Raw genomic sequence first — 27,501 nt, forward strand, 5'->3', positions numbered from 1 at the left:
CTAACATAAATCCTTTTCATTTGTCAGGTTATTAAACCCACAGAACTCCATCAATCAAGGATCAAACTATCAATCAATAAAGAAAAATAACATCAGACACGAGTTAGGACGTTAACTTTGTTCACTACGTTTAGTCAGAGTTAAGATGGGCTGAACTACTGCATTGTGGGAAATGTAGTTTTGGTCAAAGCACACTTTGGAAACTTTATTCTCTCATGGGCCACATAAAGTGATGAGGAGGGCCACATTTGGCCCCCGGGCCTTGAGTTTTACTCATATGATCTAGACAAATCACAGCCCGCCGTCCTCCTCACCTGCAGCTCCCATCTTGACCCTCTGCCTCTCGGGGGGGGCGTCCGGGGAGCCGGGGTCGTCCGGGGGCCAGCGGAGCTCCCCACTCTCCACCTCCTTCCCGTCGGTGGGCTCCACGATGATGGAGGGGAGCCGTTTGGACAGCTTGGGGAACCTCTCGTGGGATTCTGGGAAGATCTAGTGAGGCTGGTGTAAGGAAGGGAACCAACAACCTCCACTGGCGTGGGGGGGGGCACATGGAGCTGAGGACACAGACCTGATTTACATACAACAGAACACCCGCCTACCTGTCACCCGCCCCCTCGCCGTGACTCACACTGCTGGTGTGAAATGATCACACACACCTGAAGGATACCGTGTTCTGATCTGCCGCCGCGCCGCCGCTGAAGTCCTCCGCCCCCGGCTCCAGCGAGTTCATCACCTCAGTCATCCTGGGGGAGAGACGGGCGAGAGCCAATCAGATCGCCCCAGTTTGATCAGCAACCTCTAAGTGTCAAGGTGTCCTGGACAGCCATTGGTCCATTTAGTTCCTCTACGATTCATTGTTGTTGAATGACCTCTGACCTGTGACCCATCTGAGTGACTATAATAACTGAGGAGGAGCAGATGTCTGTGCCATCCATGCACAAGGTTCCACATCCTGTCCTCACAGTCACATGATCATCCAGTGCCGTTTGCTGTAGTGCCCCCCTCAGGACACATCCTGCGCTGCAGTCACCCGTCCGGGTCAACCCTGTCGGGGGTCATGGGTTCGCGCCCCGCTCATCTCCGCCCCCTCCCTCTCTGTCCCGTTCCCCCTCCCTGGAGAACGACTCAGACCTGCGATCCGTCTGGTGATTGCCTACTGGACGGTAACCACGCGTCTCCATGGCGACCCGACGGGTGGGCGGCGCCAGTCTTTATGCGTGATGAGTTATCAGTAACACCACTTTCCATACAATCACACCAGCAGAGGCTGTTGCCGTGGCAACCAGCGCTTGGCTTGTTTGCCTCTGATTGTCTGAGTGGAGCACTCCGCCTGAGTGCGCCAGCAGACAGCTGATTTGGGGGTATTCATGTGGCAATTACCGCCGTCAGGAGGAGGCCGCCTTGTTGTGAGGCTTCCCATCAGCCCCGGGGGCGCTTCCTATCTTCATCAGCGCAGCCCGGAGACGAGCGGCCCGTCTCCTCACCGGGGGCGGGGGTTGTTTCCCGTGTGGCGGCGTGACGGCCGAGGCGAGCGAGGGATTCTGGTCGGAGGCGTGTTCTGGTTGAGTCGCTCGCGCGTTCCTTCCGCCTCCGCGGACAAATAACACGCGTTAACTTCGTTAGGGCAAGGAGGGGTCATCATGGGGTCGCCTCTCAGGCTCGCTGCTCATCGGTCGGTTGATCAGGAAGAGGAAACAACAACCAGACAGGAAGTTTGATGAAACTTGGCGGGACAGTCGGACACACGGTGAAGAATAACGCGTTACAATAATCCTTTTATTTACATTTTATAAAATTATGTCTCAGCGTTCCACCAGTGAATCATAGAATAAGTTAAATTAAAATGTAAACATTAGTTAACATCAGTTTCTGGTGTGAAGTGTTCCATTATCTGCTGTATTATCTACTTTCATCTATGTTTTATGTCCTTTCACCGTCTTTTTACTGTACAAACATTCATCAGGTTCATCAGCCGCCGCCACCGGCGCCCGGAGCACACGGTCCGCCTCACTGCTCACGCCGTTCCCCATCAGCCAGCAGTGTGACCAGCACGCTCACGCCGTTCACCATCAACCAGCAGTGTGACCAGCACGCTCACGCCGTTCACCACAGTCCAAACACCAACGCCCCCCAGCCAGAAACACAGAACCAAACGGCCCCCCAGCCAGAGACACAGAACCAAACGGCCCCCCAGCCAGAAACACAGAACCAAACGGCCCCCCAGCCAGAAACACAGAACCAAACGGCCCCCCAGCCAACAGCACCTTGATGTTCTGCACCCCCTCTGATGATGGACTGGTCCCCCCTGACCTGAGGAGCAGAAACGCTCTGACGCGTCTCCACCGGGTCAGACGGGGTTCAGGTCCAGGTCCAGGTCCAGGTCCCTCCAGGAACCCCTTCAATCGCTCATTTCTGCAGGTATTTTTGCAGCGACGCCAGACACCCCCCCCCCCCCCCCATGGCTCCAGCTGAATCCCAGGAACGTTTTTCACGGCTGCTGCTCCGAGCCAGCAGCGACACCCCCTCCTCCAGCACCTGGAGCCCCTCCAGCAGGTGTTGACAGCCCAGAAGAAGAACCCATCCACTCTCCTGAGGGCTCCTCTGCTCCTTTCTGGGGGGGTCCATCACTTTTCCTGTTTGCTGCTCTGGTTCTAACGTTCAGTTAGTTCTGTTTTTAAGTTGATGATTTAAACGCACAAAACTTTATGTGTATGTCAAACATGGACACCCCCCCCACACACACACACACACCCACACCCACACACACCACAGATCATCGCCCACACCGAGCTTCACGCGTGGAACCGGCGCCGGTGGAGCCCCTCCCCCCCATCTCCAACCAGCCGCTCCTTCACTTTTCACACTTTTGTGAAATAAACCGAAGCCGCTTCTGTTTCCTGCGTGACGTGGAGACGCGAGTCTAAGTGTCCCGGTGTCCCCTACCTGTGCGCGTCCCGGTCCGGTGTCCGAGCAGGAGGGTGTCCGGCCGCCGCCGGTGCTGCTGCCGCTGAGGATCGACTGATGGGGGCGGCGCGGCGCGGCGCGGCGCGGCGCGCGAACAGCGCACACAAGTTACCGCAAGCGGTGGAGCGTCCTGAGTCTGCGCAGTGAGGCGCTGCTGCGTTCAAAGACTGTCGCGAATGTTCAGACCGGACTGATAGTGGGTTAAAGGAGTTCCACCGAATGGAGATTAATTGTCAACGTGGACGTTGCTCATTATTCATTATTGGTTAAATGAATTCATGACAGTCAAAGCAAACCTTTACAGGCTGTAGGCGGTAGAAATTAACTGCTTGATTGTGTGAATTGTCATCCGTATCGTTTAATCCAGTCGTGACTTTCTTTGTTTTCCAGCTACATTAGATGTTAAGCCTTATTTAAGTCTAATTTAAGTCTTCTTATTTAACTCTAGCAGCGGTGTGTGACTCCCATCTCCACCTCTCTGCTTGAGGAAACAAGCCGTCAGAACCCGGATTTTCCCGACAGAATAGCGGCGTCGAATCGATCAGCCCGATTCCCAAAATTCCGAGGAGCAGCGAAGGCAGCACGAAACCAGGACAAACTTGTGACTTAGTTAGCTATTGTTAGCAATTAGCTGAATGACGCTGTGACGTCACCGCTGGAACGTAACGGCAGGTGGGGGCGTGTTCTCCCTTTAAAAGTATTTCATATCAAAACATGTAAGTGAAGTTAGTTAAAGAGTAAAATAACGGTGATAAACAGGAAACGGTTTGTTCGTGCCGGTCAGGGGTTAGCAAACACAGGTGTTAGCCTGTGAGCTAACCGGGACCACCGGGGGTTTGTCGGTAAAACGAACTCAACCGGAAATGACGACAGCATTAGATTATCATTTAAAATGATAAAACAGGAACAAAACGCACCGTTAATGTGTTCCTGGAGCATTACCATCTCCACATGCTAACAGTAGTGCTACATCCGTCTGTAGGGTAGAAGCGTCACGTGACCTCTGTGGCGCGAGTCTGACGTTAATTACACGATTTAATCAAAATAACAGAAGAACTAGTGAAGAAAAGTCTGCGTGGGACGGAAAGAAACGTCACGGCAACACACACCTGGTGGGCAGGTGTGAACGGGACACACCTGGTGGGCAGGTGTGAACGGGACACACCTGGTGGGCAGGTGTGAATGGGACACACCTGGTGGGCAGGTGTGAACGGGTGGAGGCAGAACGAGTGTGAACGGTTGTGCTTTGGTGCTTCTGTTCAGCTTCCAGGAGGTGGTGGTGTCGACGCCCCCGGTGGAACCCCAGCAGCTCCAAACCGGTCCAGACCCGGTCCAGGTGGGGGTCACATCCCTCTAGAGTTGATCCTGATGCTTTCACACGTCTCTGCTCGTCCCAGGTGTGTTCCTGTTGCTAGGTAACGACCATCCAACACACAGCGTCAGTGATGGAGGGCGTGCAGGAGGGGGTCTGCAGGTGGAGGTGTGCTGACGGGACATCCTGATGGTCTGAGGGTCTGAACCCACGTCCAGCTGCTTCAGGAAGTTATTATTATTATTATTATTATTATTATTATTATTATTATTATTACTGTTATTATTATTATTATTATTATTACTGTTATTATTACTGTTATTATTATTATTACTGTTATTATTATTATTATTATTATTACTGTTATTATTACTGTTATTATTATTATTATTACTGTTATTATTACTGTTGTTATTATTGTTATTATTGTTATTGTTGTTATTATTCAGCTTCTGGGTGTGGACTAAAAGCTTCAGCTGGACTATAAATATGGGATTCATTGACAAACCTGTTAGACTGTTGATTTCCTGATCAGGTCTAAATTCTAGTCAAATTCATGTGGTTTTTTTCTACAAGAAGTTGTTTCCTATAAAATAAATGACTGTAGTGAATTTTATCAGTGACTTTAGATGCCATTAAGGAAATTATTTCTAGTTAAAACAAGTATAAATATAGATTTATTCCTGTGAGCATTATTACCAATCAAACCTATTGGCTCACAGATTATACAGTATTAGTTCTTTATCTAATAGAGTTCACTGTGATGATCAATACTGTATATTTGTGTGAGATGACTCCCTCTAGTGTTCACACGTGTTAATGCTTCATAGGCCAGGCATACTTTATTTTTTTTATTTCTATCAGTATATAATAAAATGAATGCACTAAAGACTTTTAATTCAAATATCAAATAAAATTCCTCAAAATTTCACCTAATTTGCATTAAATATAATAAATTAGAAGAACAGAAGTTGGAGTTTTGACCTGAACGGTTCTTATATGTATATAGTGACTTTCTTCATCATGTTCAGCCTGAGTCCTCAGGTCATGTGACTTCATTATTATGTGCAGCTTTTCAAACATAGATCACAAAGAGAGGCAGTAAACAAATAAATCTCCAGAGACCGTTAAAAGCTATTTAATACTCCCACTTGTTACAGTAAAGATTGATATACTATTAAAGATAATATATTTTTATATATTTTTACTGTAGCAAATTAGGTTCCAAGCAAAATATTAATGAAAATATACTTGCAGCAGTACACTTTGTTCTAGCATCTCATTTCAGCTTTGCTTTTACCTGTTATTTCTTTATGTTCAGTTACAGCATCAGGAGTATTTTCATATAATGCACTTCTGTTAGATGTCCTCTGTGTCAACGCGACACCACGAGTTGTAAATACTTAACGGAATGCCTGTAAAGTTGGTAAATGTTTGCAACAGTCTCATTCAGATGAGTCAAATACGTTGTTAATGTGTTGACAAGAGGCACACGAGTAAGTTGAATCAGTGTTAAAAACTATCAAACCACAATAGGAATAAGATATTATACATTATGATGATCAAAAGAAATGGCTTATTTTACCTCTGACCATAACAAGCAAACATAGTGGAGCCGTCTTTATCTGCAGGTACATAGCTTATTAACAGTTTAAATCAATTCAAACCCTCAGTCGTTCTATTAATCCATCAGCTATAAGGCCGACCACGCCCGACCACACACACCAGCCACACACTAACTTCATCTTTCACTGCATTCCTCGCCGTCTTGTCCAGTTATCAACCCACCACTTTCCTCTGTCGCCCTTCTTCACGTGACTCAAGCTCCTTTAACTCCAAACAGGAGTATAATTCACACCGAGGTCTTTCACTTTTTTGCTCCGTCAAAAAACTTCATTTTCTCAGAGTGCACATTGTCTCTCAGCCGCTGGATGGATGAAGCGGTCTCGCCCGAGATGGGCTCACCGGAATCAAACGTACCGATGCGAGTGATCTGTTTGGTTATCACGATGGTTTCCTTGCTCTCACTTACTTCACGTGACGTTTCCTGAACTAGACGCCTCTCGTAGACCGTTCTCTTGCCAACCTGTGAATCTGTGACGGTCCACGATGCTGCTTCCTGATCGTGGGAAAGGCCTCCAGGTGGCTGGACCTTGACAGCCTCCAGCAGGCTGGCCTGCTGCGCTGCTGGGGTCGCTTGGATATTTGACCTGATGACATGTATTTTTCCAGATTCCAGTCTGAGTGTGTCTTCCGATGAAGATGAGACTCCTGATGTCAGAATGGTGATTTTCTCAGGCAAGTTGGGCTCAACAGAAATCAGTTCAGTCCTGGTGGTGGAAGTAATAACATTACTGTGCGTCTCTTCAAGCCCCCCAGGAGCATTGGGATCAGAATACTTGACAGTTACCTTTGTTGGAGAAGATGAAGACAGGACGACATACTCACTTGTCATTGCAGAGCTACTATCAGCAAAGGCATCAGATGACTGGACAGAACAGGTGGAGCTTATCTCCTCCTCCCCCGTATCCCCTAATGGGCTCTTATCTTTCTTGAGTTTGTCTTTCTCCAAAGCGGTGGCAGCTTCTGGGGGAGAAGACAGTCCAAACCTGGGGAACTTAAACCAACCTGTCCTCTCAGGGCTTTTTGGAATATCCTGCTTGGTATTTTCTTCCCCTTCCTTCAGTTCTAACTGCATATTCGTTTCATTATTTTGCTTTGACAGTTCAAGCATGACTTCCTCCTTGTCTGCTTTTGAAACATCAAATTCAACATCAAAATTCTTTAAGATCTCACCAAATGATGTCAGAGAAATTTTTGGTGATTTACTCTGCCCTTGTTGCTCAGTCTTCGACTCTCTCTGGTCGACTTTGTGTTCAGCTTCAACAGGGGCATTTTCATCTTCTGACTTGGTCGTTGAGAAGTTCAGCTTTGGCATTTTAAATGATGGTAGTTTGAATTTAGTCGGAGAGCCCAATCCCACACCAACAGTTTCATTTGGGGGTATTTCAGGTGCATCTGGAATTTTAGCCTGGACAGTATCATTGTCCTGAAGTCCTAATCGCTCTGTTTCTGCTATATTGTATGTATTGTGTGTTTCTGGAGTAACATTATAAGGAGCAATTCCAAATATTGGCATTTTCATTGTTGGTATTTTGAATTCTAGTGGTGATCCTACAGTGTCTTTTGGTTTATCTTCAGTATCGTTGTTTGTTTCCATACCAGTTAAAGACTTAGCTTGAAGTTCAGGGAGTCTGACCGCTGCATTTACACCTGGGACAGTAATGTCTACTTCTTTCTGTGATACAACTAAATCTTCATCTTGTCCTTTGGGTTTTAACTGTGCAAAACTGAACTTTGGTAATTTAAACCTTGCTCCTTGTCGATCATGTTCAGCTTCCACTTCAACGGCTTTGATTTCCAATTCAGGTTGTCTGACTTTAACTTCACCCTCTGGAAGTGAAACATCAAGTTGTGGAAGCTCAGCACTGACTTCATGTGCTTTAACATTTGACTTAGAAAATAAAAATTTAGGAAAAGAAAATTTGGATTTTTTCAAGTTGGAATCAAATGCATCTGATTCTGAAATGGTACCCTCAGGTTCCTTGACTTGAACATGAGGCAATTTGACCTCTGCTTCAACTTCTGGAATTGTCACCTCTTTCGTTGACAAACTTAAATCAATTTCTGGTCTTTTGACTTGTGGGGCAGAAAAACTGAGACTTGGCATCTTAAACTTGCTTCCTTTTCCTTCATATTCAGCGTCTTCAGTTTTCATGTGTATTGTTGGACCTTTGGTGTCAATGCTGGGTGCTGTAATATCGACAGTGAGAACTTCGTCTGGAATTTTAACATCTGGTCCAACAATTTTGACATCTTTGTCCATATCAGGCATTTCCATGGTGGCACTTGAACTACCTACTCCAAATGTTGGGAATTTGAATGTGGGCAACTTAAATTTTGATGGTGATCCTTCTGTGGTCTTTTTTGTAACCTTGAACTCGGGGGCTTTAATTTCAACCTCACCAGAGGGTTGTTCCAGTTCAACATCAGGGATCTTGACTTCAGCTTTGGCTTCTGGTAGTGTGACGTCTACATCTCTCTTTGACAAACTTAAATCAATTTCTGGTCTTTTGACTTGAGGCGCCGAGAAACTGAGACTTGGCATCTTAAACTTGCTTCCTTTTACTTCATATTCAGTTTCTTCAGTTTCCACATGTATTGATGGACCTTTGGTGTCAATACTGGGTGCTGTAATGTCAACACTGAGACCTTCTTCTGGAATATGAAAATCTGGTCCATCAATTTTGACATCTTTGTCCATATCAGGCATTTCCACTGAGGTACTAGTCGTACCTACTCCAAATTTTGGGAACTTTAATGTGGGCAACTTAAATTTTGATGGTGATCCTTCTGTTTTCTTAGTGGTAACCTTGAACTCAGGGGCTTTAATTTCAACCTCACCAGAGGGTTTTTCCAGTTCAACCACAGGGATCTTGACTTCAGCTTTGGCTTCTGGTAGTGTGGCGTCCACATCTCTCTTTGACAAACTTAAATCAATTTCTGGTCTTTTGACGTGAGGCGCCGAAAAACTGAGACTTGGCATCTTAAACTTGCTTCCTTTTCCTTCATATTCAGTTTCTTGAGTTTTCATGTGTATTGATGGACCTTTGGTGTCAATGCTGGGTGCTGCAATGTCAATAGTGAGAACTTCTTCTGGAATTTTAACATCTGGTCCAACAATTTTGACATCTTTGTCCATATCAGGCATTTCCACTGAGGTACCAGAACTACCTACTCCAAATTTTGGGAACTTTAATGTCGGCAACTTAAATTTTGATGGTGATCCTTCTTTGGTCTTTGTTGTAACATTGAACTCAGGGGCTTTAATTTCAACCTCACCAGAGGGTTGTTCCAGGTCAACATCAGGGATCTTGACTTCAGCTTTGGCTTCTGGTAGTGTGACGTCTACATCTCTCTTTGACAAACTTAAATCAATTTCTGGTCTTTTCACATGGGGTGCGGAAAAACTGAGACTTGGCATCTTAAACTTGCTTCCTTTTCCTTCATATTCAGCGTCTTGAGTTTTTATATGTATTGATGGGTCTTTGGTGTCAATACTGAGAACCTCTTCTGGAATTTTGAGATCTGTTCCATCAATTTTGACATCTGGTCCAACAATTTTGACATCTTTGTCCATATCAGGCATTTCTACTGAGGTACTGGTCGTACCTCCTCCAAATTTTGGGAATTTGAATGTGGGCAACTTAAATTTTGATGGTGATCCTTCTTTGGTCTTTTTGGTAATATTGAACTCAGGGGCTTTAATTTCAACCTCACCAGAGGGTTGTTCCAGGTCAACATCAGGGATCTTGACTTCAGCTTTGGCTTCTGGTAATGTGACGTCTACATCTCTCTTTGACAAACTTAAATCAATTTCTGGTCTTTTCACATGTGGTGCAGAAAAACTGAGACTTGGCATCTTAAACTTGCTTCCTTTTCCTTCATATTCAGCGTCTTGAGTTTCTATATGTATTGATGGACCTTTGGTGTCAATGCTGGGCGCTGCAATGTCAACAGTGAGAACCTCTTCTGGAATTTTGACATCTTTGTCCATATCAGGCATTTCCACTGAGGTACCAGAACTACCTACTCCAAATTTTGGGAACTTTAATGTAGGCAACTTAAATTTTGATGGTGATCCTTCTTTGGTCTTTGTTGTAACCTTTAAGTCAGGGGCTTTAATTTCAACCTCACCAGAGGGTTGTTCCAGTTCAACATCAGGGATCTTGACCTCAGCTTTGGCTTCTGGTAGTGTGACGTCTACATCTCTCTTTGACAAACTTAAATCAATTTCTGGTCTTTTCACATGTGGTGCAGAAAAACTGAGACTTGGCATCTTAAACTTGCTTCCTTTTCCTTCATATTCAGCGTCTTGAGTTTCTATATGTATTGATGGACCTTTGGTGTCAATACTAAGAACCTCTTCTGGAATTTTGAGATCTGGTCCAACAATTTTGACATCTTTGTCCATATCAGGCATTTCTACTGAGGTACTGGTCGTACCTCCTCCAAATTTTGGGAATTTGAATGTGGGCAACTTAAATTTTGATGGTGATCCTTCTTTGGTCTTTTTGGTAATATTGAACTCAGGGGCTTTAATTTCAACCTCACCAGAGGGTTGTTCCAGTTCAACATCAGGGATCTTGACTTCAGCTTTAGCTTCTGGTAGTGTGACGTCTACATCTTTCTTTGACAAACTTAAATCAATTTCTGGTCTTTTGACTTGTGGTGCAGAAAAACTGAGACTTGGCATCTTAAACTTGCTTCCTTTTCCTTCATATTCAGCGTCTTGAGTTTCTATATGTATTGATGGACCTTTGGTGTCGATGCTGGGCGCTGCAATGTCAACAGTGAGAACCTCCTCGGGAATTTTGACATCTGTTCCAACAATTTTGACATCTTTGTTCATATCAGGTATTTCCACTGAGGTACCAGAGCTACCTACTCCAAATGTTGGGAATTTGAATGTGGGCAACTTAAATTTTGATGGTGATCCTTCTTTGGTCTTTTTGGTAATATTGAACTCAGGGGCTTTAATTTCAACCTCACCAGAGGGTTGTTCCAGGTCAACATCAGGGATCTTGACTTCAGCTTTGGCTTCTGGTAGTGTGACGTCTACATCTTTCTTTGACAAACTTAAATCAATTTCTGGTCTTTTGACTTGTGGTGCAGAAAAACTGAGACTTGGCATCTTAAACTTGCTTCCTTTTCCTTCATATTCAGTGTCTTCAGTTTTCATGTGTATTGATGGACCTTTGGTGTCAATGCTGGGTGCTGTAATGTCAACAGTGAGAACTTCTTCTGGAATCTTAAGATCTGGTCCAACAATTTTGACATCTTTGTCCATATCAGGCATTTCCACTGAGGTACCAGAACTACCTACTCCAAATTTTGGGAATTTTAATGTGGGCAACTTAAATTTTGATGGTGATCCTTCTGTTTTCTTTGTGATAACCTTGAACTCAGGTGCTTTAATTTCAACCTCGCCAGAGGTTTGTTCCAGTTCAACATCAGGGATCTTGACTTCAGCTTTGGCTTCTGGTAGTGTGACGTCTACATCTCTCTTTGCAAACCTTAAGTCAATTTCTGGTCTTTTGACTTGAGGCGCTGAAAAACTGAGACTTGGCATCTTAAACTTGCTTCCTTTTCCTTCATATTCAGTGTCTTGAGCTTCCATATGTATTGATGGATCTTTGATGTCAATACTGGGTGCTGCGATGTCAAAACCGAGACCCTTATCTGGAATTTTAACATCTAGTCCAACAATTTTGACATCTTTGTCCATATCAGGCATTTCTGTTGGAGCCATTATTCCAAATTTTGGTAATTTTAATGTGGGCAAATTAAGTTTTGATGGGGATCCGTCTGTGGTCTTTGTTGTAAACTGGAACTCAGGTCCTGTAATTTCAACCCCACCAGAGGGTTGTTCCAGGTCAACATCAGGGATCTTGACTTCAGCTTTGGCTTCTGGTAGTGTGACGTCTACATCTTTCTTTGACAAACTTAAATCAATTTCTGGTCTTTTGACTTGTGGTGCAGAAAAACTGAGACTTGGCATCTTAAACTTGCTTCCTTTTCCTTCATATTCAGTGTCTTCAGTTTTCATGTGTATTGATGGACCTTTGGTGTCAATGCTGGGTGCTGTAATGTCAACAGTGAGAACTTCTTCTGGAATCTTAAGATCTGGTCCAACAGTTTTTACATCTTTGTCCATATCAGGCATTTCCACTGAGGTACCAGAACTACCTACTCCAAATTTTGGGAACTTTAATGTGGGCAACTTAAATTTTGATGGTGATCCTTCTTTGGTCTTTGTTGTAACCTTTAACTCAGGGGCTTTAATTTTGACCTCGCCAGCGGGTTGTTCCAGTTCAACATCAGGGATCTTGACTTCAGCTTTGGCTTCTGGTAGTGTGACGTCTACATCTCTCTTTGCAAACCTTAAGTCAATTTCTGGTCTTTTGACTTGAGGCGCTGAAAAACTGAGACTTGGCATCTTAAACTTGCTTCCTTTTCCTTCATATTCAGCGTCTTGAGTTTCTATATGTATTGATGGACCTTTGGTGTCAATACTGAGAACCTCCTCTGGAATTTTGAGATCTGTTCCATCAATTTTGACATCTTTGTCCATATCAGGCATTTCTACTGAGGTAGTAGTCGTACCTACTCCAAATTTTGGGAACTTTAATGTGGGCAACTTAAATTTTGATGGTGATCCTTCTGTTTTCTTTGTGGTAACCTTGAACTCAGGTGCTTTAATTTCAACCTCACCAGAGGTTTGTTCCAGTTCAACATCAGGGATCTTGACTTCAGCTTTGGCTTCTGGTAGTGTGACGTCTACATCTCTCTTTGCAAACCTTAAGTCAATTTCTGGACTTTTGACTTGAGGCGCTGAAAAACTGAGACTTGGCATCTTAAACTTGCTTCCTTTTCCTTCATATTCAGTGTCTTTAGCTTCCATATGTATTGATGGATCTTTGATGTCAATACTGGTTGCTGCAATGTCAAAACCGAGACCCTTATCTGGAATTTTAACATCTGGTAGAACAATTTTGACATCTTTGTCCATATCGGGCATTTCTGTTGGAGCCATTATTCCAAATTTTGGTAATTTTAATGTGGGCAAATTAAGTTTTGATGGGGATCCTTTTGTGGTCTTTGTTGTAAACTTGAACTCAGGTCCTGTAATTTCAACCTCACCAGAGGGTTGTTCCAGTTCAACATCAGGGATCTTGACTTCAACTTTGGCTTCTGGTAGTGTGACATCTACATCTCTCTTTGACAAACTTAAATCAATTTCTGGTCTTTTGACTTGTGGTGCAGAAAAACTGAGACTTGGCATCTTAAACTTGCTTCCTTTTCCTTCATGTTCAGTGTCTTCAGTTTTCATGTGTATTGATGGACCTTTGGTGTCAATGCTGGGTGCTGTAATGTCAACAGTGATAACGTCTTCTGGAATTTTAACATCTGGTCCAATAATTTTGACATCTTTGTCCATATCAGGCATTTCCACGGTGGCACTTGAACTACCTACTCCAAATTTTGGGAATTTGAATGTGGGCAACTTAAATTTTGATGGTGATCCTTCTGTTTTCTTAGTGGTAACCTTGAACTCGGGTGCTTTAATTTCAACCTCGCCAGCGGGTTGTTCCAGTCCAACATCGGGGATCTTGACTTCAGCTTTAGCTTCTGGTAGTGTGACGTCTACATCTCTCTTTGACAAACTTAAATCAATTTCTGGTCTTTTGACTTGAGGCGCCGAGAAACTGAGACTTGGCATCTTAAACTTGCTTCCTTTTCCTTCATATTCAGTTTCTTTTGTTTCCATATGTAACGATGGGACTTTGATGTCAATGCTGGGCGCTGCAATGTCAATACCGAGACCCCCTTTTGGAATTGTAACATCTGGTCCAACAGTTTTTACATCTTTGTCCATATCAGGCATTTCCATGGTGTCACTTGGAGCAATTATTCCAAATTTTGGTAATTTTAATGTAGGCAAATTAAATTTTGATGGTGATCCTTCTGTGGTCTTTGTTGTAAACTTGAACTCAGGCACTGCAAGTTGTAGTTTGCCAGATGGTTGCTCCAGTTCAACATCAGGGATCTTGACTTCAGCTTTAGCTTCTGGTAGTGGGACATCTACATCTTTCTTTGACAAACTTAAATCAATTTGTGGTCTTTTGAACTGTGGTGCAGAAAAACTGAGACCTGGCATCTTAAATTTGCTTCCTTTTCCTACATATTCAGTGTCTTTGTCTTTTAGATGTATTGTTGGACCTTTGGTGTCAATGCTGGGTGCTCCAATGTCAACACTGAGAGCTTCATCTGGAATTTGGACATCTGGTCCAACAATTTTGACATCTTTTTCCATATCAGGTATTTCCACTGAGGAACCGGACGTAACTACTCCAAATTTTGGGAACTTTAATGTGGGCAACTTAAATTTTGATGGTGATCCTTCTGTTTTCTTTGTGGTAACCTTGAACTCGGGTGCTTTAATTTCAACCTCACCAGAGGGTTGTTCCAGTTCAACATCAGGGATCTTGACTTGAGCTTTGGTTTCTGGTAGTGTGACGTCTACATCTCTCTTTGCAAACCTTAAGTCAATTTCTGGTCCTTTGACTTGAGGCGCTGAAAAACTGAGACTTGGCATCTTAAACTCGCTTCCTTTTCCTTCATATTCAGTTTTTTGAGTTTCTATATGTATTGTTGAACCTTTGGTGTCAATACTGAGAACCTCCTCTTGAATTTTAACATCTAGTCCAACTTTGACATCTTTGTCCATATCGGGCATTTCCATGCTGTCACTTGGTGTACTTATTCCAAATTTTGGTAATTTTAATGTAGGCAACTTAAATATTAATGGTGATTCTTCTGTGGTCGTTGTGGTAACCTTGAACTCAAGGGCTTTAATTTCAACCTCACCAGAGGGTTGTTCCAGTTCAAAACCAGGCAGTTTGACTTCAGCTTTGGCTTCTGGTAGTGTGACGTCCACATCTCTCTTTGACAAACTTAAATCAATTTCTGGTCTTTTGACTTGTGGTGCAGAAAAACTGAGACTTGGCAGCTTAAACTTGCTTCCTTTTCCTTCATATTCAGTTTCCATATGTATTGTTGGACCTTTGGTGTCAATACTGGGTGCTGTAATGTCAACACTGAGACCCTCTGGAATTTGGACATCTGGTCCAACAATTTTGACATCTTTGTCTATACCGGACATATCCATGGCGGCACTTTGAGTATATATCCCAAATTTAGGTAATTTTAAGGTTGGCAACTTTACAATTTCTTCAGTAAACAGGTGTTCAAGATGGACATCCATGTTTGGGGCGTCTGATGTTTTGACTTCCTGTTTTGTTTGTCCTATTTTCACATCTATGTGCTTCTTCTGTGATCTCAAATTAAATTCTGGTTCTTTTATTTTTTGTATTTTGACTCCAACGTTTGTTTTTTGGAACATTCCTTCCTGTACATCAAGTTCATGCTCAGCATTCAAGGATGGTATTTCCAGTTCTGGATTTGTCACCTCTATCCCAGCCTCTGGAATTGAAATATACACCTTACCAAGGTCCATTTCTGGTATTTTTATATCAGCTTTTTTCTCTAATAATTTGTCGTCATTTCTTTGTAAGCTAAAGTCAAATTGAGGTCCTTTTACCTTCGGCATTTTAATTCCAAACTTTGGTATCTTAAATTTCCGAGCATAAGAATCCATTTCTACTTCTAACTCTTGTGGTTTGATTGCCACTAGATCTTCTGGTAGTTTTACTTCAACTGTACTCTGTGCAGTTTCCATCTCTTTGTCTGTAATTGAAGCATTTACTCTGCCGAGATCAACCTCTGGATATGTCACATTCACATTAGCCTCTGGTAATGTGGAATCAACTTCATTTTTGGATATGCAAACATCAAGTTTAGGTCCTTTCACCTTTGACGTAGAAAAATCAAAATGAGGCATTTCAAACTTGCTTCCTTTTCTCTCCTGTTCAGGCTGTTTCATGTCTATTGAGGACCCCTGAATGTCAACTCTTGGCACTGCAGTGGTTAATGTTTGCTCCTCTTCATCCATATGGGGTACATCCACAGAGATATTTGGAGAAACAATACCAAATTTTGGAATTTGTAATTTTGGAATCTTAAATTTTGATAGTGATTCTTCCATGCATTCAGTTTCAGAGAGTTTGAGTTCCATTTTAGCTTCAGGAAATGTGTCTTCTTTACCTTTTTTTGATGAGCTTAAGTCGATTTCAGGTCCTTTTACTTTTGGCAATAGTATTCCAAATTTTGGTATTTTAAATTTTCCACTTCGATGCACATCAATGTATGCTTGATGCTCTTGTTGTTTAAAATCCACATGTATTTTGGGATCGTCTGGGATTTTTGTTTGGGACCTGAGCTTTGGTACATCGCTGTCCTTCTGTGAGAAGCTTAACTCGGCTTCAGGCCCACGCACATCCGGCACTGCGATTTCCAGTTTTCCAAATTCACCCTCAGGCTGCAGAGATTTGATTTCCAGTTCAGGTCTTTCGACATCGACATCTCTTTTAGATGAGCTCAAATCGATTTTAGGTCCTTTCACCTTTGGCATGGATATGCCGATATGTGGCATTTTAAACTTGCTACCCTTTCCCTCTTTTACGTTTTTCTTCACCTCTTTCCTGTCAATGTCTAAGTGTTCATCTGTATCTACAGTCGCAGTGATACCAGCAGTAAGAGCCTCACGCTTTGGCAGCTTCATGGTGTACTCCTGACCATCAATATCTTTCTCTTCAATTTTGACTCCTGGAATGTAGACGTCAGTATTTGGTTTTGTAACATCAAGACTCACACCAAAACCTGTGAATGGAATCCCACCATCTGTTTTGGCTGGTGAACCACCTGTTGAGTCGATGTATTCAATGCCATCGATTCCAGGTATTTTGACATCAGATATGGCTCCTCCAATCTGCCCCTCGTCTTTCCCTGTTCCAGTTTTTACTTCTTGGATAACAATCGTTTCTTCCTTAAGAGTGCCATCTTTTTGCCTAGAGATGTTTTGTTTTGGCAAATCAATTCCAATATCAGGTATTTTAATGTTTGGCTTTGCAATCCCAAAGCCAGAGCTTGTTATCTTTGCCTTCCTCGATTTCCTTTCAGATTCTTTAGGACTGACTGTTTTGTCAGTGACTTTCATCTGAAGGATAATCCCATCTTCTGCACTTTCTTTCCCAGGTATTACAATATCTTCTCTTTTACAGACCTCCGTTTTAATCTGCACATCGCTTTGTTTCATCTTAGGTTTGTGTTTCATGTTAGTTTTTAAATCTACCTCGGTCTCAAAAAGTTCTTGTGAGGTTGAATCTCCAGGTGCGATCTTTGGTAGTTTCATTGCTGTCTTGGAGCTGTCTGGAGAGGCAGTGATGTCAAACTTAGTGAAATGTGTCTCACATTTTATTTTGCTGTCTACAACTTTGGTCGGTGTTTTCACTGATATTCGTTGTGCGTTTGCGTCTATCACAGTAATTTCTTCTGGAATAGGTACTCCTTCTGTGTCGACTTTTGGCAACTTATATCCAGGCAATTTTGAGACCGCCTCTTTCACACTATCAACATCAATTAGTAGCTGTACAGTTTCAGCTTGAGGTTCTTCACATCGCCCCATTGAACGAGCTTTGGGATCTTTACGTCCTTTGGCTGTGGTCCTCAAGGAGATGTCCTCCATACCTGGAATCTCAATTTCTTCTCGCTTGGGAAGTTGTGTCCTGGATGACAGTTGCTCATAAGGATCTTTCCTGTCTGGTCCTTGTGTTGTGTGCTGCTCAATTTGGATATCAGCGTTTGCATTCATTTTTTGTATGGTTTCATCAACGGCAATGTCACTGAAGCCTATTTTGGGCAGCTTGATTGATGGTCCTGTTTTCATGTCTTCTTGCTTAACGTCAAATTTCTTCATTTTTTCTTCACTTTTTCGTGGAGACCTGCTCAGGAATGGAACATCAACGTCCAGCTCCACTTTGGGCATACTTATTTCTGAAATGACCTTTGACTTCTCACTGCTGATTATTTCAATATTGGGATCGATCTTGAGTGGATCTCCCTGTAGTTTACTCTGCGACTCAGAACTTGGGATGAAATCCGATTTTTCAGTTTCAGGTTGATCTGCTATCTCAATACTTGCACCAAGAGTTTTCAGCCGTTTGGGGGATGACCTTGCTTTTGTTTCTTTCTTGTGTAATTTGTCCTTTCCCAAAATTTTAATTTTGAATTCAGACTTTTCTTTCTTCTTTTTCTTGCCGTCGGGGGACTTGACAGCAGATTGACTTTGTTTCTCTGCCAGGGCCACAGTTAGATCCGTTGTTTTAACAGAGCTATTTATATTGATGAGTTCCACAATTTGTGGTTTGGTCAGGTTTTGGTCAAGACTTAAGTCTTCCACTACTTTCAGTTCCTCTAGTGTATAGTCTTCTGGAGTTTCTCCTGAGGGGCTTTCAAGGCACTGTTCTTCAGATGGACTCATGCGACCAGACTTCGTCAAAGCAGAAAGCTTTATTTTATGCCTCTTCTTGCCTTTAAGAGCTTCCTGAGTTTTTATGGGTGACTCTGTGTCGCTTGTGGTCGGGCTAAGCTCAAGCTTTCTCTGCTCGTCAGCCTCTGAGGAACTGTGAGATCTCGTAAAGCGGGACTTCCGTCCTTTTCCAAAGGAGGGGAACTTGGGCCATGAAATGCGTGCATCACCACGCCTTTTGGTCTTTCCTTGCTCCCTCATCTCTGGAGCGTCAAGCTCTTCCTCCTGTTGAGCAACAGAAATATGAAATGTTATCGTTAGTCTTAGCACTACAAATTATGAAGAGAATGAGGAGACAACTTGAGAATATTCACAGGGATGATGTCGGATTCCATGACAGGTTCGGTCTCGGTGATGTCTGGTTTGCGTTTCAGGCATAGCTTCACTTTGTAAGCCTGAGCATGATCCAAAATCTGAATGGCATCCTCGTACGACATGTTGTCAAAATACACAGTGGCGCTCAGAACCTGATCACCTGTGGAGAAAGAGCAGAAGATTTCTAGTCCGGAAACTTGTTTTTATTTGACATAAAATGAAGTAAAATGAAGATAATGACGTTTGTTTAAGAAGAACTAGAGAGAATTTCTGATGGAATCCTCAGGTCAGTTCAAGCAGTTTTACTTTCCGTCACACTTGGAGAGAAGAGCTGGAGATAATCTGCTGGTTTACCTTCTTTCAGACCCAGACTTTTGGAGGCAGGTGACTCCGGGACCACGCCTTTAATGAAGATCCCCTCTTTGCCCCCTCCTCCATAAACCAGACCCTCCCCACTTCCATCTTTGGTTGTCTTCACTATCACCTCACTCTCAGGGGTGTGAACTTCCTGTAGCAGAGAGAATAAGATGGGTGTACCGCTCTCTACGTAGCCTGAGGAGATTTTCAGAAACGGGACAGAGGAGGGAAGTCGCACCTTCAGTTTACTCATCTTTGGAGTTGAGCGCTTCTCAAACATGGAACCCAGCCCAGACTTCTTTGTTTTCTTTCCACTCCCACTTTTGCAGTGTGGGTCATGCTCTGCCTCCAACTGAAAGAAAGCTTTGAATGTCTCCACAAACCAACTTCAACTAAATTAAGAACAGGTGTTGCATCAAACACAGGAACGCCTCCCGTTGTTAACACATCAGCATACCTAACGTGACCCAGCAGCTACCGCTCACCAGTCTGTTGATTTGAGGTTAGGACCAAAACAAGGAACACCATTGCCGAAATGTTCTCCTATTGGTCAGAAGCTTTAACATTATTTCTCCAGAGCGAATACGTTGTGGGATCCAGATCGGACCTGGTTTGAGTTATTTTGGTGCTACGTACCTCTTTGTCGAGGTCGGTGTATTTTTCAGCGTCAGGAAACTCCTCGACGGGGGACGATCCCTGAGGACGGGGTCTCTCCTCCTCTGTGAACGTGGACGGCTCGTCACACACCTGTGAGAGCACGAGGACAGTCAGAAAACAGTCTGTTCCCACAGCAGGTGTCCATCAGGTAAGAGGTAGTTCGCCATCCCAGCTGCTGCTGGTTACCGTCAAGATGTTTATCCTGAGGTTCTGTTAGAACCTCTAATGACTCATGGGAACTCAAACGTTTAGGAATCACTCACCGAGTCGTCTTCTGTCCCAGGCTCTGGTCCTCTCAGCCGCCGCCCGCCTCCTGTTCACACACAGACAGAACATCCAGTGAGGTTCCCTCCAGAACCCTGATTTAAGCTGGTTTACTCTCTACATCACATGTGTTAAACTCAAGGCCGGGGGGCCAAATGTGGCCCTCCACATCCTTTAATATGGCCCGCAAGAGAATTAAAGGTCAGAGTATCTAAAAATAAATTGGTCAAAAGTGTGCTTTGACCAAAACTACATTTCCCACAATGCAGTAGTTCAGCCCATCTTAACTCTGACTAAACGTAGTGAACAAAGTTAACGTCCTAACTTGTGTCTGATGTTATTTTTCTTTATTGATTGATAGTTTGATCCTTGATTGATGGAGTTCTGTGGGTTTAATAACCTGACAAATGAAAAGGATTTATGTTAGAACAGAGAAACAAACAAACATGTTTTTTCTGTCTAACTGTAATGTTTGGAACTAGAATCAGTCAGAAATTCAGTTATTTAACATTAAGGAGTAGTTACATTTAGTTACATTACACTGAGTTACATTTAGTTACATTTATTAGTTACATTAAGGAGTAGTTACATTTAGTTACATTACACTGAGTTACATTTAGTTACATTTATTAGTTACATTAAGGAGTAGTTACATTTAGTTACATTTATTAGTTACATTAAGGAGTAGTTACATTTAGTTACATTATACTGAGTTACATTTAGTTACATTTATTAGTTACATTAAGGAGTAGTTACATTTAGTTACATTACACTGAGTTACATTTAGTTACATTTATTAGTTACATTAAGGAGTAGTTACATTTAGTTACATTACACTGAGTTACATTTAGTTACATTTATTAGTTACATTAAGGAGTAGTTACATTTAGTTACATTACACTGAGTTACATTTAGTTACATTTATTAGTTACATCTGGCCCTTTGAGGACAGCCGTGATGATGATGATGATGATGATGATGATGATGATGATGATGATGATGATGTGGCCCCCAGTGAAGAAGAGTGTGACCCCCCTGATCTACATCAACAGATTTCTCTCTGGTTTCTGTCTTTCCAGGCGTGAACCCAGACCCACTGCCCACAGATGATGGAACTATTTACTGTTCTTCCTGGAAACGGTTCCCCGGGGGCTCTGCTGCCTCCTCCTGTAAGTGATCCACTGTATTGATCCGCTGATTAGACCATCGGCCTCTTATCTTTGAAGACGGCCAGAGCCTGACTCTAGATGAAAGCAGTTGGACCAATTACTGTCAGAATTACCCACTTTAATGCTTCACCACGATTGGATTAGATTCCATTTCTACGTATTAATCAGAGGTCCATTCTATCAGGATCTGCTTCCATGTGTGACTCATTATTTTACCCCCCAAATTAAAACATGTATCTGAATTGAGCTGGAGGTCATCTCTGGCTGCTGAACGTCATGAACAGAGTGTTTTTTTTATGAAGAGGCAGAGGTCACATCAACGTCACAGCTCCACCTGCTGGTCAGGAGGCGTTGGGATCACCTGAGCCTCGCCCTCAGCTGGTGGAGATCAGCCCCGTTCAGAGGTCATGTGAGGGGGTGGAGCCTCCTGTGTTCAGTGTGAGGGGGTCAGGAGCCTCAGGTTGTTCCTCAGGTTCTCCTGGAGGTTCTCCTCCTCAGCTGTCATTACAACCAGCTTCTCTTTATCAGAGCAGCTTCACTACAGATTAAACTCTGGATTATTTTGAAATAGAAAACAAAGATCATCCCAGGAACTGTTGCAACTCTGGATCTTCAGTCCTGAACAGTCAATAAATGGTGCTGCAGTCTTCACTGTGCGTCATAGTGGAGGTAGCAGCAGCACTGACACCCGACCCCCCCTTAATGCATTAGAGGAGTCCATTAGGAGACAGGCAGCGTGATGGACGACCACTGTGAACAGCTCTGGGTCTACACCGCTGGACACCGACCTGAGACCAGCATCACAATAACCTTCATCTGTCTGGATGTGTGTGAGATCTAACACCACGTCTGCACCTTTACAGGTGTGAATCTCTGAGCCCCCCCCCCCCCCCGTCTATCTGTTAAAGCTGCTCACCTACCTGCAGCTGCTCAGCTCCTGGAAACACACCCGGGTGGTTTTAACGCCGCGTCCACACTGCACTTAGTATTCCTTGTGTGTGTGTGTGTGTGTGTGTGCGCGCCAAATGCATTAAGTGATTTGTTCAGCCTCACAGGAACAAAGGAGGTCGGATCTCAAGTCTCCAGTCACACCTTGGGAGTCACTCCCAAAGCAAATGAGCTGCTTTCCAAAGGTCCTCCTGTTGGTGTGTGTGTGTGTGTGTGTGTGTGTGTGTGTGTGTGTGTGTGTGTGTGTGTGTGTGTGTGTGTGTGTGTGTGTGTGTGTGTGTGTGTGTGTGTGTGTGTGTGTGTGTGTGTGTGTGTGTGTCTGTGTGTGTGTGTGTGTGTGGAGACAAAAACACCTGAACCTAACATGTGTGAGGATCATTTAGAGCAGGGGGGTCAAACTCTTTCCCACCGGGGGCCACATCAGCGTAACAGCTGTCCTCAAGGGGCCAGATGTAACTAATAAATGTAACTAAATGTAACTCAGTGTAATGTAACTAAATGTAACTACTCCTTAATGTAACTAATAAATGTAACTAAATGTAACTCAGTGTAATGTAACTAAATGTAACTACTCCTTAATGTAACTAATAAATGTAACTAAATGTAACTCAGTGTAATGTAACTAAATGTAACTACTCCTTAATGTAACTAATAAATGTAACTAAATGTAACTCAGTGTAATGTAACTAAATGTAACTACTCCTTAATGTAACTAATAAATGTAACTAAATGTAACTCAGTGTAATGTAACTAAATGTAACTACTCCTTAATGTTAAATAACTGAATTTCTGACTGATTCTAGTTCCAAACATTACAGTTAGACAGAAAAAACATGTTTGTTTGTTTCTCTGTTCTAACATAAATCCTTTTCATTTGTCAGGTTATTAAACCCACAGAACTCCATCAATCAAGGATCAAACTATCAATCAATAAAGAAAAATAACATCAGACACAAGTTGGGACGTTAACTTTGTTCACTACGTTTAGTCAGAGTTAAGATGGGCTGAACTACTGCATTGTGGGAAATGTAGTTTTGGTCAAAGACAGTCGATCTTTTCTGCTCCAAGGGCCACATTTAATGATGTGGAGGGCCACATTTGGCTTAAAGTGGTTTAAAGTTTCAGCTGATGTCTGGTGGAGAACATCTGGTAGACGCGTTACCTGAGTGGAGTCAGAGGAACCATCCATTCACACGCCCCCCCAGCCCCTCACGAACCAATCTGAGCTGAATGTGTTCATTATGTTGATCATAACGCCTGTGAACGATCCATTAGCTTCAGTTGGTGCTAGCATGACGTTCACATGTTGATCTCATGTCACGCTACAGCTGGATGTCACCAGGTCACCAGAGGGTGACCGGCGGCGCCGCCACAGGTGACCAGACCGCACCTCATGCTAACAGGCTAACGGGCTCGTTAGCCGGGTCAAGTGTTCAAGTCCCTGTCAGACGTTAGCCTGTGTGCTACCGTTAGCCTTTACCGCGGCCCGCGAGCAGGAGGCGGACGTCCCGCCCCCACAGGAACTCCTTCCTCAAATATTTGTCATGTGGGCGCCGCTCGGGCCTGATAGCAGGTCCGGTAGCAGCGCCCGGCTGACGCGCTGCACGTATCCATCACACCCTGATCATCTATTGATCATCCACTGATCAGATGTCAGTGCTGGAGACGGTTCAGTGGGCGTGGCTGGTTTGGGCGTGGCCCGTCGCTTGGGGCTCGTGATGTGACGACCAGCGGTGTGGTGTGTGATATTAACCCAGTGTGTGGTGTTAGCGCTGATGCTAACTAGTTAGCTGACTCTAACAGACTGGGGTCATGCTTCAGTGGCTTTTCTGACTCGGCGTTCTGTCATGGGGTGTGTGTCCTCATCATGTCCTTGGGTCCAGTTCCAGGTGCTGCTACCCCCCCCCTCCAGCTGCCTGTGATTGGAGCCACATGCTCCTTCCTCTGGGGGGGGGGGGTCCAAACGATAATCAGATCAAACCATTTGATTTGCTGCTCGGGTTCCTCAAACATGTGACTGTAAGAACACATGATTCCAATCTGTTAACGAGCAGCGCAGAGGTCACCCACGTCTCACACACACACACACACACACACACACACACACACACACACACACACACACACACACACACACACACACACGTCTGGGCCTTCAGAACCGGGTCTGGGTTCAGATGGAAACACTGAAACTTTTTCCACACAACGAACTGGATTTACTGTCATTTAAATCTCAGCGTTCTAAAATTATCTAAAATTATCTAAAATTATCTAAAATTATCTAAAATTATCTAAAATTATCTAAAATTATCTAAAATTATATAAAATAATCCCTCCATTCTGAACAAATTAACTCTAATCTGATCACAGTCAAAAAATGCTAAATATGATTCTGCAGCACTGCAGAGACGATCAATCAGCGTCTGGATCGCTTCCTAGCAGGAAGACGAGCTGTGTGTGTGTGTGTGTGTGTGTGTGTGTGTGTGTGTGTGTGTGTGTGTGTGTGTGTGTGTGTGTGTGTGTGTGTGTGTGTGTGTGTGTGTTTGTGTGTGACCTTCAAGGCTCTCAGAACGACCTGTCTCTCTGTCTGTCTGTCTCTCAGAAGCTGCAGATCTATCAGGACGAGTGTACGTTATGTTTTAAATGAATAATTTAGCCGCTGGTGGCCCCGCCCCCTGCGCCTGGCTAGCGTTAGCGTCTCTGATGTGATGATGGTGTGTTTGCTGAACATCCGTGTGGAGCGTCGTTCTGACATGAACACGTGAGAACACGGCTGTGGTTCTTGTTGAACACCAACATGAGACAAGCATGTGATCACATGTAGTTCTGACAAATCATGTCAGCTGTTCCAGAAAATTCCTTTGGTTCCTTGAACAAATCCTTCACAGGCATAAACATGTAATTAGTAACACGTATGACCAGGACGGAGCTCCTGAACCATTCAGGTCAGCAGCTAAGGTGAGCTGCAGTTCCACCAGTGACCACCAGGACACCACCTGTGTCCCTCAGGCAGGACGTCCTGGACAGGATGTGACCCCGTGACCCCATGAGCATGCGCTCATCCAGTCACACACATGTTCTAGGCTCCACAGCAGCACACACATGTTAAAGCCGTGTTTCCCTGACGGACCAAAGGACACGCCTTGAAGCTGATTGGACCCTTGTCTCCATGTGTCTCAGCCAATGGGATGGCTGTCTAGCGATTGCAGTAGAATCTGATTGTGTCCCCCCACCCCCTCGCTCTGGGTGGGGCGTCGCCGACTGTCTCCAGGACCCCCCCCCCCCCCACAGAGAGCTGCTGCTCATCCACCATGATGACATCATCAAACTGTCTGCAGACACACCCAGCTCTGCAGCAGCAGCAGTGTCACACACACACACACACACACACACACACACACACACACACACACACACACACACACACACACACACACACTGTTTCTTTAAATAACACCCCCCCCCCACTGCGCTACTGAAGCTGCTCCTGAAGCATCAGACTACAGAGAAGAGAAAAGGATGCCCACCCGTCTCTGAGGCGGCGTGCCAGTTGGGGAAGGCCAGGTGGAAGCAGTCACACATGGTGGCGGTCCTGGGGGGTCCGGGCTGGGGGGCCGGCGGTCGGATGGGTCTGGATGTTGCGTTGGAGGGAAGCAGCTGTGTCCTCCAGCTCCACGTCCAGCGACTGACACGGACCTCCAGCTACAGCTAACCTCATTATGGGAGGGGCCGCCCCCCCCACCAGGGCTCCTCGGCTCCGCCTCCTCTGCTCAGGCTCATTGATCCACCTCACCGGACGAGGACGATCACGACCGCCTCCGGCTCCAGCCCTGATAGGGGGGGACGATCACTAATCGATCCTGAACAGGCTCAGTGACATGGACGTGGACCCACAGGGGGGGGGGAGTATTCAGTCAGCCACCAACCGTACAAGATCTCCCACCTAAAAGGAGGACAGAGGCTTGTAATTGTCTTCATAGGTTTACCTCAACTATCAGAGACAGAAAGAGAAAAATAATCCAGAAAATCACATCGTTTGATTTGTAAAGAAGTTATTTGCAAATTATGGTGGAAAATAAGTATTTGGTCAATAACAAAAGTTCATCTCAGGACTTTTGTTAGCCGCAGTAAGACAGAGTACATGTGTGTGGATGAGAGGGACCCAAGTGGAAGAGTGAGGTTAGAGGGAGAAGAGATCAAGAAGGTGGAGGATTTGAAGTACTTAGCTCAACAGTCCAGAGCAATGGAGAGTGTGGAAAAGAGGTGAAGAAGCGTGTCCAGGCAGGATGGAACGGGTGGAGGAAAGTGTCAGGTGTGATGTGTGATAGAAGAGTTTCAGCTAAAATGAAAGGAAAGGTGTACAAAACTGTGGTGAGACCAGCGATGTTGTTTGGTCTAGAGACAGTGTCCCTGAGGAAAAGACAGGAGACAGAGCTGGAGGTAGCAGAGATGAAGATGCTGAGGTTCTCTCTGGGAGTGACCAGGATGGATAGGATCAGGAATGAGTCCATCAGAGGGACAGCACATGTTAGAGGTTCTGGAGATAAAGTCAGAGAGGCCAGACTGAGATGGTTTGGACATGTCCAGAGGAGAGATAGAGAATATATTGGTAGAAGGATGCTGAGTTCTGAACTGCCAGGCAGGAGGCCTAGAGGAAGACCAAAGAGGAGGTTTATGGATGTAGTGAAAGAGGACATGAAGGTAGTTGGTGTGAGAGGAGAGGATGAGAAGACAGGGTTAGATGGAGGACACTGATTGGCTGTGGAGACCCTGAAGGGAAAAGCCCAAAGGAGAAGAAGAAGCATCTCAGTTCTTACTCAGTTATTTACTCTTTGTTGACAGTGACAGAGGTCAAAGGTTTTCTGTCAGTCTTCACCAGGACTTCACACACTGTAGCTGGAGTTTGGTCCATTCCTCCATCAGATCTCCTCTAGATCAGTGATGTTTGGGGGCTGCCGTTGGGCAACACAGACTTTCAGTTCCCTCCACAGATTTTCTATGGGGTAGAGATCTGGAGACTGGCTGGGACACTCCAGGTCCTTGAAATGCTTCTTGAGAAGCCAATCCTTTGTTGCCCAGGCAGTGTGTTTGGATCATGGTCATGCTGAAAGACCCAGCCAGTCTTCAATGTCCTCGCTGATAGAAGGAGGTTTTCACTTAAAGGGACAGTAAAGTTAATTTTAAGTGACATATAAGTTATTCATCATTATGAAAAATAGAAGAAAAAATAAATGTTATGAGCATAGCGTCATCCGTTTGGTCAAAAAAGCTTAAAATCCACGCCGCAGCAGCTTCCGCATTCCGTGGGCGTCATACGTCACTGCCGCCCAACAGAGCTCAGCAGCCATTGTGATTGGCTGGTCCCTTTGCAGGAAGACAGCCCCAGAGCATGATGTTCCACCCCC

The 27,501-nt window shown here is 44.3% G+C and overlaps 3 protein-coding genes across 5 annotated transcripts in view; all 3 read right to left on the bottom strand.

Moving 5' to 3' along the window:
• Positions 1–4,485, bottom strand: part of LOC137610961 (protein LBH-like) — a 5,874-nt gene extending 1,389 nt beyond the window's left edge. The window contains exons 1-4 of one of the 3 annotated variants that reach the window (XM_068338892.1): positions 4,158–4,485; positions 3,882–4,101; positions 668–743; positions 315–489 (exon numbers count right to left, since the gene is read on the bottom strand). In XM_068338892.1, coding sequence (XP_068194993.1) covers positions 315–489; positions 668–742 — 250 coding nt within the window. In that variant the 5' untranslated portion in view covers position 743; positions 3,882–4,101; positions 4,158–4,485. Of the gene's footprint in view, positions 1–314; positions 490–667; positions 744–2,943; positions 3,114–3,881 lie in introns of those variants that run through there. The other 2 variants (XM_068338891.1, XM_068338890.1) reach the window with 2 other exon arrangements.
• Positions 4,486–6,468: 1,983 nt separating this feature from the next.
• Positions 6,469–15,133, bottom strand: LOC137610960 (neuroblast differentiation-associated protein AHNAK-like). Its single transcript, XM_068338889.1, has 2 exons — positions 6,725–15,133; positions 6,469–6,606 (listed from the first exon to the last, which is right to left on the bottom strand). The coding sequence occupies exons 1-2, from the start codon at positions 15,066–15,068 to the stop codon at positions 6,596–6,598; spliced, it is 8,355 nt and encodes a 2,784-aa protein (XP_068194990.1). The 5' UTR covers positions 15,069–15,133; the 3' UTR covers positions 6,469–6,595.
• Positions 15,134–15,370: 237 nt separating this feature from the next.
• On the bottom strand, positions 15,371–25,732 carry LOC137610520 (protein AHNAK2-like). Its single transcript, XM_068338119.1, has 8 exons — positions 25,624–25,732; positions 19,979–20,028; positions 19,695–19,805; positions 19,297–19,410; positions 19,056–19,209; positions 18,701–18,861; positions 16,104–18,611; positions 15,371–15,382 (listed from the first exon to the last, which is right to left on the bottom strand). Exons 1-8 carry the CDS (start codon positions 25,676–25,678, stop codon positions 15,371–15,373), a joined length of 3,165 nt encoding a protein of 1,054 aa, XP_068194220.1. The 5' UTR covers positions 25,679–25,732.
• Between the last annotated feature and the right edge of the window lie 1,769 nt (positions 25,733–27,501).

The sequence above is a fragment of the Antennarius striatus genome, chromosome 17 (assembly GCF_040054535.1).
Source record: "Antennarius striatus isolate MH-2024 chromosome 17, ASM4005453v1, whole genome shotgun sequence".
Classification (NCBI taxonomy): Eukaryota; Metazoa; Chordata; class Actinopteri; order Lophiiformes; family Antennariidae; genus Antennarius; species Antennarius striatus.